Raw genomic sequence first — 12,355 nt, 5'->3', positions numbered from 1 at the left:
ATATATAGCCTGTATAGGCCTTACCTTAAAATGTTTTCTTTGGTCCAAGGGAGTAATTGTGCATTTTGAAGAATGTGAAGAAGACAGGCACATCTTGAGGGACCTCAGTAAAATAATAAAATTCTTCACAATGGACTTGGTTATAGAGTACAGTGTAGAGGTAAGTGTGTCAAAGGGGCAAAACAATGGACAGGAAAGGTGTTGATCTCAAATAGATGACTTATTTTTTTTTTGATATTTCAGACCATGGATCAGATTTATGATATGCACATTAGGAATCACATCCTGCTCTTCATCTCTAAGAACTCTACAGAATTTGGTGCATTAGTTCAAGTTTTTGAGTCTGTGGCACAGGAGTTCAAGAACAAGGTATGTGAAGAGACTATTGGTACCTTTTTATCTGTTTACCTGAGGTCACCAGAGGTCCATGGTTAAGCATAAGCTATTCTGTGGGGAAGTTGTTCGACTGTCCCAAGCTCTCTGTTTATACAGAAAAGATCAATGTGTTGCTTTTTTATGTGTAGGATAAAGAGCTACTTTGGCTTGTTTCCACAAATATCCCAAGTATAGGCTCAAAAATAGTTCCAATTTCCACAGTGGTTTACATGTGATTGACATGATTTTTGTTCAGAATAAAAATATAATAAAATCCATATTTCTTATCTTCCAGACTTTTCCCATATGTCTCTTCCTTTTCTTCTTAACTTCATTTCTTTGCTACTTGAGTTCCTTTGTTGGGGAAAAGGTTCGCCTTTTCTGTCTTCTGCTGTACTTTGTTGATTTGACCTAATTTCAAAAATGACAAGTATTACTAGTATTATCGTTGTAATTCTATGGATATGGACACTGAGCTTTTTAGAGATTAAGTGCCCTTTTTTTTTTTTTGGTGGAGGAAGATGTCTTGAGTCTCCTGATCTTGCCTAATCTGAAAGTACAGTGACCATCAAGAACCTCATCAGCATGGAAACTTTAATCTCCATTACTGACTGGGCCAGTTCACCCTTCCTGAGACAGACTGGTGGCCTTTCATGCCCAGGGCCTTAACGTATTGTTGCAGGATTTAGTGTGGGTGCTGACTGGCATTACCCCAACTGCAACTCAATCTACAATCTTCAGCTTCCCCAAAATCAGGGTCACAGGAATGTACCATCATGCCAGGCAAAAGTCATGTTAAAAATAACAATCTATTGGTTGGTAACTAGGACTGAAAGTCAAGTGTCTGAATTGAAGTCATAACTAGATGGGTTAATGGGGAACTTTGTGCCAGTATTTAACAAGTAGACTACTTTGACCATGACTTTCCGCAAATGCTTTGACAAAGGAAGAGAAAAAATATTATGGAATAGAATCTGTATTGTAGAGAGATTCATTTACCAGCAATTCTCAATTACTAATTGGTGGATTATCTACTTTGTCAAGTAACTGGGCTGCCTCCTTAGTTACTATTTGCTGTGTACTTAGTGGCTTTCCTTTTTTATTTATTAGTGTAACTAGGAATTTTTTTCACTAATTGGCTAAGGTAGATAGGAAGAGGGTAATATTCATCTGGTGTGCAGATATCCAAGAAGAAGAAACATATCAAGGGACATCATGAGATTTCTGTGTTGTTGAAGGAATGACTGCCAGCATGGAGGAGGCTGGGAGCTGGAGATGTCTCTATCCCCACTCTTGCATCAGTCAATAATTGCCAATGTGAGGAGCTGAAGTGTGGGATTCTGTAATGGGGGTATGGCAGGAATGAATGTGCACAGGAGGGTGTGGTCAGTGTCTTTTAAATTAAGATGTCTCAGAGCAAGATTCCAGGGAGGAGCAAGCAATGGTCCTGGAAGTAAAAGGAATAGTGAGAGGAGATTGTTACATTTCCTCCAGGAAAAGAGGCAGAGTTGATTTGATCATGACCACAGAACTACTTGGGAGGAATAGGAAGTAAAAGGAGGAGGAAGAAGAGAAAGAAAAGGAGTAGGGAGAGGGGAAAAGGGGAAGAGGTTAGATTTTTCTGTTGTTTTGTTTTATCTGTGTCTTCCAACAGTAAGAATAATTGAGAATTTGTTGAGACAGGTGTCAAACACAACACCTACCAAACCAGAATGAAATGTAATTGGGAATTTATTAAAAACAATCAATAAAAATACACTAAAACAGATAACATTACATTTTAAAACTAAGTCACTATGTGGTCTGCAGGAATCCTTATATTTGAGTTAGTGACCTTTATTTCTATTTAAGTTTGACTCCATGGTTAAGATAGCCTGGGAAAAGACTGAAGCTTGTCATCATGTGATATATGATCTAGCAAAAATCTTACACTTTGACAAAGAATTCAGTGATAACTTTTTTGTTTTGTTTTGACAGATCATCTTTCTTATTGTTAATACAGATGAAGTTGACAACACCCATGTCTTAGAATATTTCCAGATATCTTCTTGGGACATTCCTGGTATCCGAATCCTAAACGTGACTAAGAACATGAGATATCGAATGCCTGCTGAGGAGATAACCTTCAAAAATATGAACAGTTTCTGTGAAAACTTCTTGAATGGGCTTGCGAAGGTTTGGGTTTTATTTTGTTTTGCTTTTTGAGCAGGAAATGAGTAGTGTAATAACTTAATTTTCCATAGTTTTACTGTTCAGATCCATTCTTATGGGCAGATATAATAGATATTCCTACACAGGAGAAAGGGATGCTTTTAAAAAATATATTCCATTTTCTTGGGTAATAGGAAAAACTTTTAATTTTGATAATTTTTTTTTAAAAAGTCTCCTTCCTTTTTGGACAGATCTAGTTATTTCAATGAGCACATAACAATATGGATAGAATACTTAATACCTGCCAACAATCTTTGAGCTTCTTAATTGACAGAGAATGAGTATGGATTGGTTAACTGATGAATAGGCTTATTCCAGAGTTCCCACTTGGATGATCCAAGATCACATAACAAGTAAATGGTAGAACCAATTTCCAAACATTGCATCTCACTCTGAATTAAATCCTTCCCAAACATTAATTGCCAATTCTTTGGAAGCTTTCTGCATGCAATCAATTGATATTCTAATTATAAATAATTATCAATAATTCATTAAGCAAATCCCTTTAGAACTTGAAGAAACTCTATAGTTAGGCTATTTGGATTTGTGTATACTTGAAAGTAAGAAAATTACAACAAAATTCATAATTTTCACTGATTCAGATTGACTTCTAATTAGTCTATATTCATAAGAATTCTGTATAGGACATAAGAACTCATACTATACCTCTCTCTATTCTCCCAACCCATGTTGTGTGCTTTGAGCTAATATTAATAAAAATTCCATGGTGAATAAGTTATAATCTCAGCTCTCAGAGTATGCCTCCCCCTGCTAGTGGTAGTTAGGGGGCAATGGCTAGAACCCTCCACCTGGAATCAGAAACACTTGTGTTCAGATCTAGTCCCAGAAACTTACCCTAGGCAAATCACTTATCCTCTCACTGTTTCCATTTCCTTAACTGTAAAATAGGGACCATCATGATACCTACCTTCCCAAGGTTGTTGTGAGGATCAAATGAGATACAATTTATAAATATTTGTGCCTAACACACAGTAGGAGTTTCATAAATTCATATTCTATTCTTCTACCCCCACCACCACCTTAATTTGTCCGGAGTAGTCCATTTATCAGTTGTTTGTGGAAAAGACTCTTGCTTTTCTTTCTCTGACCTAAAAATAGCAAGAAAGATTAGTGATGTTTTTGCACTTCATCAGACATCTTTAGAGACATGATTACTCTATTTTCAGAGTCATCTGCAATAAAGTTATTGTGTGTGTGTGTGTGTGTGTGTGTGTGTGTGTGTGTGTGTGTGAGAGAGAGAGAGAGAGAGAGAGAGAGAGAGAGAGAGAGAGAGAGAGAAATTCAGCTGAAAGGTGTAATAAAATGAGAAGAATCAAAGGAGTACACTTAGGGTACATTGACTATAAAATATATATATATATATGGGGGGAGCTGAGGGCCAGGTTTCATAAAAGGGCTTGGAGATCAATGAAACAACAAAATATTATGGAGTGAGTGCCTAACTTGTACTTAAGTAACAGTAGATGCTATTGGAAAATATGAGAATTTTTGTTTAAATATTTATATTATTTTAAGGAGACAAAACCAACAACTATAACATTTAGTGATTGGTCCAACAGTATATGTAATAGTAATAGTAATAGTAATAGTAATAGTAATAGTAATAGTAATAGTAATAGTAATAGTAATAGTAATAGTAATAGTAATAGTAATAGTAATAGTAATAGTTAGTAATAGTAATAGTAATAGTAATAGTAATAGTAATAGTAAATCTATCCCCATCTATTTATCTATCTATCTAGAACTATAAGACTTACAAAGAGTTTTATATAGGTTATCTCATTTAATCCTCACATCCCTGGGAGGTAGGTTCTATTAGTATTACCATTTTACAGATGAAAAACTGAACCAGGGCAGAGGATTAAATAATTTACCCAGGGTAACACAGCTAGTAAGTGTCTGAGGAAGGATTTAAACTCAGAAGAACACCCTATATCACCTACCTGCCTCTCTATAGGATATAGGATAGTGTAGTAAAAATCCTACTGTATTCTCAGTGGAATTGTGTTCATATCTCAGTTTTGCCATTTATTACCTGTCACAATATCTCTGGACTTTACTTTCTTATTTGCTAGAATTTTCAGCTGAAAAAAATCTATGATTTAGGTGCATCTTTGCCATTCTTTTTAGTTCCAAATCTATAATCCTAGGTAACTAGAGTATCTTCTAGCTCCAAATCAATAATCCCATGTCCTAAGATTTAAATCAAATATTTAATTTTTGACAGACTAAAAAATCCCTCATCATCCTCATTCATGTTGACTGGGGCCAATATCTTTGTACTTTCCCATTGTAAAATTACTTTGAGCTTTTGAATTTGTCTTTTCAGCAACAATTACCTAGTGAGAATATTCCTAAAGACTGGGATACTAAACCTGTCAAAGTGCTTGTTGGAAAGAACTTCAAGGAGGTTGTCTTCAGTCATAAAAGGAATGCATTTGTAATGTTCTGTAAGTATTGCTCAGGGAGAATGAATCCATGAGAGTATTATGGGGCCCAAGTATTATCATATACATGGTTGATGAGGCATTATTGGATGCAACTACCTGGTTCAGTGGAAAGAATCCTGGACCCAGAGTCAGGAAGACCTAAGTTCAAATTCAACCTTAGACACTTAATAGCTGTAAGAACCCAGGTAAGTCATTTAATCTTCTGTTTGCCTCACCTTCCTTATCGGCAAAATGGACATAATAGTAGATTATGACTCCTGGAGTTATTGTGAGGAACAAATAAGTTTTTTAAAGTGCCTAGGATAAAGTAAATGCTTTAGAAACGGCATTTAATAACTTAACCTCTCTTTTTCTCAGTTTCCTCAACTGTAAAATGGGAATAATAACATCGATCTATTAAAATGGTAGGTTGAAATTTAAAAAGAAGGGTCATTGTCAAATGAGATAATATATGTGAAGTACACATAATACACAGAAATAGTGAGTTCTGTTGAAATGTTTATTCATTTATTACCCTTATTGCTGAAGGGATTATATACAAACCAACACAATAATATAATTCAGAATATCACCTCTTCATTAGTTGCTATGCTCAAAGTACTATTTCATGAAAAACTAACAGTCTTTCAAGGAATAGGAAGGCATTTGTCAACATGGAAGACCCTATGATACAGTGGTAGATATGGATCCAGGAAGACTGGAGTTAATATTTCATTCATCGCAGTAGCTAAGTGAGTATGAACTTACCACTGCTCTAAATCAGAGGCGTTTCCCAAAGACTTATCTACCATATTAAAAATGATTTGTGTTTTGATAGAGGGAGTTCCTATATCTTCTTGATACCCCTTAAAGCTAGCACTTTCCCTCTGAAATTGTCTCCACTTTAGCCATTATATCCACTTTATTCAAACATGGTTATTTGCCTGTTCTCCCTTGTTAGACTGGGAGCTCCTTGAGATTGGGGATTGAATTTACCTATCTTTGTATCCCCAGCACTTAGCACAGTGCCTGATGTTATAATAGGTACTTCATAAGTGAGATAACCATGAAAATAGAATTGTCTTCTTGTTGTTTCCTAGAAATCTTGATATAATATCATAATATGATAACATTAAAGCCAGGCTCCAGTTCTGTATGTTGATTTGAGCTTTGCCAAACTTCTATAACCCTAGCTTTATACATGCATATTTATAGATATGCATATATAAACATATATAAACATATATATATATATATGTGTGTGTGTGTGTGTGTGTGTGTGTATATATACCTTGAACTGAACAGTCCATCCTGAATCCATCTGAATCCCTGATAACTGAAATGGTATTTTGGGGGTAGGGGGTGGGGACCAAGGAGAACGTCACTTTCTTCTTTGAAAATCCCTAAATAATTGAGGCTGTCTACACTCATAATTTTATATTGAAGAAATAAATAAAGATTCTTGAAGGCTGAGGATTCTTTAACAATAATAACCATAGTGCAAGGATTTATATTCAGGAAACATTCAACATTTAGTAGCTAGAGAAGGAGGAAGGAATGGAAGGCATGTGGCATTGGGATTAGCTGTCATGAAAGGCAGTGTGCATAGCAATATAAATTTGTTCTTGGGGCTTGGAAGAAATGGTTTCAAATCCTACCTCAGACATATATTGACTATGTGAACTTGGGCAAGCCATTTAACCTCTTAACTGATCCCTCCCCCCAAATAACTCCATAAACATATAAGTCACACAAATGCAAACCAACAATGCTAGGAGTCTCCTTATCCGAGCATTCCTTAAATCAGGAAAATTGCAATTTCTGTGTCTATCCTAGGTTTTATTTATAAAGAATATATAATTGTCAGGAAGGCAAAGTAAGAATGTGCTGGGAGTGAGCTTCTTGGTGTCATTATGTGTTTATGGGAGTGTTGTTAGAGTCAAGAAGTGGGAAGAGACTGGAAGAAGACTTTATTGGCTTTTCCATTCCACTAGTAAGTCAGATAAGGTGCAAATGATGAAATAATGGAAATCCCTAGATGTTCATATGGAACATTGTGGGCTCCCTCCAATCATCTTTTTGTACTGAATAGAAGTCTCAAGTTGTTAGAATGCTCATTTAGCACCACTGAAAGTCATGGTAATGAGGGAAAATCAAAATCTGACTGTCATTTTCTTTTAAGAAAAGCTATGGTAGAATGGGCTCCCTGGGTAGATCCATTAGGTCCTGAAACCAGCAGACAAAGCTAACTAATGTCTTAGGGACTTGGTATACCTCTGAGGACAAGAAAATGGAAGTTCATGAGTAATAGGGGATTAAACTAACTCAGAGACCCAGGGACAGGGAAGCGAGGGAAGTAAGGAAGGAGCAAAGGAAGGATCCCAGATGGGAAAGAACAGTACTCATTCAATTTTCATTTACTTCAAAACTTTCCAAAACCTTAAGAAATAACCTTGCTCACTCTCTGAGAAAAAATTGTTGTCTTTTTACCATTAAAGGTGATTAGGTTAGAAGGGAAATGGCTACTCTGGCATTTCTTATAGCTGGATATAGCAGATCTTAGGCAATTTCTCCTCAAAATGGGATTATGGGACTTTCAAGAGCAAGAAAAACAGGAAGGGAAATGTCAGTGACCTCATTTATAGTGAGGGTTACCATGGGTTTTCCAAGTCTTTGTTTAGTTTGTTCCTCTTCCTTTACTATATCTTTTCCTATGGTCCTTCTCTTATAGATGCTCCATGGTCTTATGAATGCAAGACTCTGCTCCCAATATTAGAGGAGTTAGGCAAGAAATACCACTACCATGAATCTGTCACTATTGCAAAAATTGACATCACCGCCAATGACATTCATCAGACTTTCCTGGAAAAGTACCCATTCTTCAAATTCTTTCCAGCTAAAACTGATTTGGTGGGTAAATTTACAGTTTTCCCTAAAGTTTCAATCAAGGCTGACTTCTGTTTTGGGGTCTTTTTTTTGAGTTTGAGTGTGATAATGATCAACACTTCAACATTTTGATGGATCCCTAAACTTATTCTCATAATTGTAAGGATAGAGAAGAGAGGCACTGTGCAGATTCTTTCTTTTACATGGGAGGGGTCAACTTTTCCTCTTTCTATATCTTGGGTGTGACTTTTAGGGTGAGATAAAAAAAAGGAACTTTTTATCTGCTAGAGACAGTGCAGGAGGGCCCAGTTTCCCCTACCCACTCAAATGTAAAGAGAAAACTTCTCTTTACCAAGCCTCCTTCTCAACCCAACTGTCCTGAATGATTGATTCAATTTGAAATCCAGGTTTGGATTCCCTTGGCTTTCTCTGCTTGTGGGGAAGCTGAATACCATGAATCAGTAATATCCCTTTAATTATTCTTAGTTCCTCAACTGGGGAAACTCCATCCCAGATTTCTTTCTAGGTTTCCCCCAGAGTGAGTAACTCCTTGCTGTTAATCTACCCAGGGTGACACACACACATGATCTCTCTCTCTCTCTCTCTCTCTCTCTCTCTCTCTCTCTCTCAATGAACCATATCTTATAGACCTAATCTCTTTTTTGAGAAGACTTGATGAATACAAAAATCAAATTGATTTAAAAAATACCAATGAGCAGTGAGAAGTAGGTTCAGTGATGGAATGATATGAAAAAAATGATGAGAGAAGTAGAAGTTTCATCATTGCTGATCTCTAGGGTCACTTTGAGCTCTAAATCTGGGATTTCATGGTCCTAACTGGTTCCAAGCCCAGGGCTCCCCAACATTGCTCCTGACTTCTTTTCAATTATCAACTAGTTTATTTTTTTCCAAACACCTATTTTGTGCTGACATGGTAGGTATGTGGGTATGAACCCAAAGAATATAAATTCCCAGGGATCCAGAGTTTAGTTAATGGGTATCAAAAACTTAGCCAGGATAGACCACAGCACTCTTGAATAATGCCAGAAACATATAAAAATGTAATTGGAAAATATTGAATAAAATAAATAAAAATGCAATAAAACATAGATATTGTTAATGTGTGGTTTCCTAAGTCATTATCTGCTCACAGGGTTCCTTATGTACTATATGGACCTTGGTTCTATTTGAGTTTGACACTACTGGTTTAGCTAAGGAGGAAAGACTAATACATGAAAACAAATTAGAAACAATAAAGTGTTAAGAAACGCAGTGTCTAGAATTCAGAAGAGGGAAGAAATCAGTGTGAACTGGAGTGTTTGAAGAATATCCTTCACAGAGGAGGTACTTGAATGGATGGGCTTTAAATGAGTGGAGTGGGTAGGTAGGAAGGGGCCATTCCAAGCAGTTTAAAATACTAGAACCAAGAAAAAGAAATGGGAATGAGTAAGGTGTTCAGGAGACTGATTGGAATTGGAAGAGAGGCTGCTTGCTTGGGAAAGAGTGGGAATTAAAAAAACCTTGAATGCCAGGTGGAGGCATTCAAAAATTATCCCAGAGGCAATAAACATTTCAGGAAGATTATGAAAGTCATATACCAGAAGAAGCGTGACAGTATTGTGAACTCAGGAAAGTCCAGATTTAAATCCATATTCTTATTCTAATTAGCTGTGGAACTACACTTAAGCCATCTAACCTCCCTCAGTCTTGTTCTCTTATCTGTGAAATGGGAATCATAATAGTTAAAGCAATTAAGAAAAAAAGACTGAAAAATTTTAAGCACTACATAAACAAGGTATTCCAAAAGTCTTAGGACATTTAAAAGTTTTAGCAATTTCGGAAGTATAAATATTATAAACTTAGAAAAATACCACATAATACTATATAGAGAAAAATGCTATAACCTTAGAAAAATATCTGTTAAATTAATCTGTTAATTAAGTTTTTCTACACTTATCTAGATTTGAGAATTCTGAATAATAAATTTTTATTTTGATAAGAAAGAACACTCTTTCTTTATGTTTTGTGCATGCAACAGTTTCTGGATGATGGTTTCTTAGACCAGTGCATTGACTGAGGGAACACTTTTACTTGGCCACCTGGATCACTTCTCTATCACAGACTTTTTTGGTGGGGATCACATATACATCAAAAATTTCATTCTATGAATGATCTTATAGTTAAGAATAGAAATGCAATCCTTTGAGTCACTGAGTAGCAGCTGTTTTTTTAAAGTTTAAAAACTGATTAGAGAAATGTATAACATAGGATGGTGATTATGTTGAATTTTAATAAAAGTATATCATATTTTAATATTTTAAAAATATTTCAAATGAAGTTTTTGTAAGTATATAGCTTTTATGCTGCTGAAGTCATAAAAGCTTAAAACTGAAGTAACACCTTATCAGTTACTACCATGTAGGAATTTCTTGGGCCAAAGAATATGGCAATTTGGGAAGGAAACTAGATTTGAAGTGTTCCAGATCCTGACTTAGCTGTTTACCAGTTGTGGAACCTTAGACAAGTTGCTTAACTTTTCTGACCCTCAGTTTCCTTTTTGTAAGGTAAGAGCTTTTGATGAGATGATATTTAAAGTCCATCCCAACTCCAATTCCCTGTAGAGCCACAATTTGTTTTCCTTCTGTGATTGCAAGAGAAGTAGAACCACTATCTTATGCTTTTCTTTCTTCCTAGGTTGTACCATATAATGGTGAATATACCCTTGATGCCTTCATTGATTTTGTGGAAAAAGAAGTCAAATTTCAAATGGAATCAGAGGAGGTAAAGATTTTAATTTATCCTTAATTATTATACCCAACTTAGGTACATCAGGAACTAGGTAATTAAAAGATCAATTGCATATTAGGATAGATCTTCACTCAATATCATGTTCTCTTCCTCTTTAGAATCAAGGAATGGCTTATGTGTATTAACTATTTTAAGTCAGGGGAATGCACTAGATAAAGACAAGAGGTATACTTACCCAGGTCAAGAATTGTAGGATGATGACTTCCAGGCAAGATGGCAGAGAGCAGACAGACACTGTGTCTTCTGGTCTTACCTCAAATATAATATGAAACAAACCTCTTAACAGAAATTCCATCGAAAAAACTCAGAAAAAGAATCACTCAAGGTTTGTCTTTGGGGATCATGGGTGAGCAGGGCACAGAGAGCAGAGAGTCAATGGGGGCAAGGTGAGAGCCAGACTAACCTAATATCAGCTACAGAGGCTATGACTGTGGGAGTTGGGGTCTGAAGCTGTGGAGTCTTTGGCCATGGTAGCAGAGTTCAGGAGGAGTCCCAGCAGGGATGGAGGATGAGTTCCAGCACAGAGAGTTGCAGAATGTGGCTGGATATTGATCCACTGGGCTTGGCTGGTCTGGAATACTCTGGACTCCACACTTTCTTTTCAGTGGAGTCTTCTTCCCAGAACAAACACAGTGACAATCCCCCACCCCACCCCCCAGGCTTAGGTGCAGGCAGCAGAGCTCCCTCAGCTGAACAGGGAGATTAACATTCTCCCCCCAGAGCATAGCCCACATTGTTCAAGTATAACAATATCCAGCAGCACCACCCACCCACTCCAGGCCTAGGGAGAGTGCCTCAAATCAAGGTCACAGACACTCTAGAGAAAGCAACCAGTAGCCCCTACTGGCCAGCCAACTTGGAGCTACTAAGCCATATGAGAAAAGCCTCTAGCACCCCTACTGGCTGGCCCACTTGGAGTTACTAAACCCAGTGGGCAAAGCTTCTACGGATCTCAACATGAAACATCTGTGAATCAGCCCCTCCTCCAGCACAAGATCTTAGGAAAATGAAGAAAGGCCAGTAGAAAGGGGGGTCCACAGAAATAGAAATTAAAAATCCTAACTCAGAGAGATCTAGAACTTTTGAGGAGAATATGATTTGGTCTCTAGCCCAGAAAGACTTCCTTGAAGTAATCAGGAGGGAGTTTAAACATCAAGTGGAAAATTTGGGAAAAGAAACTCAAGAAAAATTAACACCTTGAAACAAGAAAATAAATCCTTTGAAAATACAATTGGACAAATACAAAAAGAAAATAATCCTCTCAAAACATCAACTGAGCAAATGCAAAAAGAAAATAATTTTCTTAAAACCACAATTGGACAAATAGAAAACACTTCACAAATAGAATTGACCAATTGGAAAAGAAGTTGCAAAAGGAAAATGAAGAAAATTCTTCTCTTAAAAAAAAGAATCGAGTCTGTGGAAACTAATGACTTCATGAGACCAGAATCTGTTAAAAACCAAAAATAAAAAAATAGAAGAAAATGTAAACTACCTCATTGGCAAAACCACTGACCTCAAGAATAGAACCAGGAGAGACAATTTAAAAATCACTGGGCTCCCTGAAAATATTGAAGAGAAAAAAAGCTTGCACTTAATATTACAGGATTTCATGATGGGAAATT

The 12,355-nt window shown here is 36.4% G+C and overlaps 1 protein-coding gene and 1 long non-coding RNA gene across 9 annotated transcripts in view; one reads left to right on the top strand and one right to left on the bottom strand.

Annotated features, from left to right (window-relative positions):
- The window catches only part of PDILT (protein disulfide isomerase like, testis expressed), a 70,146-nt gene that overhangs the window by 42,554 nt on the left and 15,237 nt on the right, over positions 1-12,355 (top strand). For all 6 annotated transcript variants that reach the window (XM_074207132.1, XM_074207130.1, XM_074207131.1 and 3 more), the window contains 6 exons: positions 50-160; positions 244-369; positions 2,353-2,550; positions 4,937-5,057; positions 7,768-7,946; positions 10,617-10,703. In XM_074207132.1, the coding sequence (XP_074063233.1) occupies positions 50-160; positions 244-369; positions 2,353-2,550; positions 4,937-5,057; positions 7,768-7,946; positions 10,617-10,703 (822 nt within the window). The remainder of the gene's footprint in view (positions 1-49; positions 161-243; positions 370-2,352; positions 2,551-4,936; positions 5,058-7,767; positions 7,947-10,616; positions 10,704-12,355) is intronic.
- The window catches only part of LOC141502406 (uncharacterized), a 38,442-nt gene that overhangs the window by 13,032 nt on the left and 13,055 nt on the right, over positions 1-12,355 (bottom strand). For all 3 annotated transcript variants that reach the window (XR_012472519.1, XR_012472517.1, XR_012472518.1), the window contains exons 3-5: positions 10,906-10,983; positions 3,515-3,695; positions 25-786 (exon numbers count right to left, since the gene is read on the bottom strand). This is a non-coding gene — a long non-coding RNA (uncharacterized LOC141502406). The remainder of the gene's footprint in view (positions 1-24; positions 787-3,514; positions 3,696-10,905; positions 10,984-12,355) is intronic.

This window comes from Macrotis lagotis, chromosome X (genome assembly GCF_037893015.1).
Source record: "Macrotis lagotis isolate mMagLag1 chromosome X, bilby.v1.9.chrom.fasta, whole genome shotgun sequence".
Lineage (NCBI taxonomy): Eukaryota > Metazoa > Chordata > Mammalia > Peramelemorphia > Peramelidae > Macrotis > Macrotis lagotis.
This window is presented reverse-complemented; position numbering and strand designations above follow the sequence as displayed.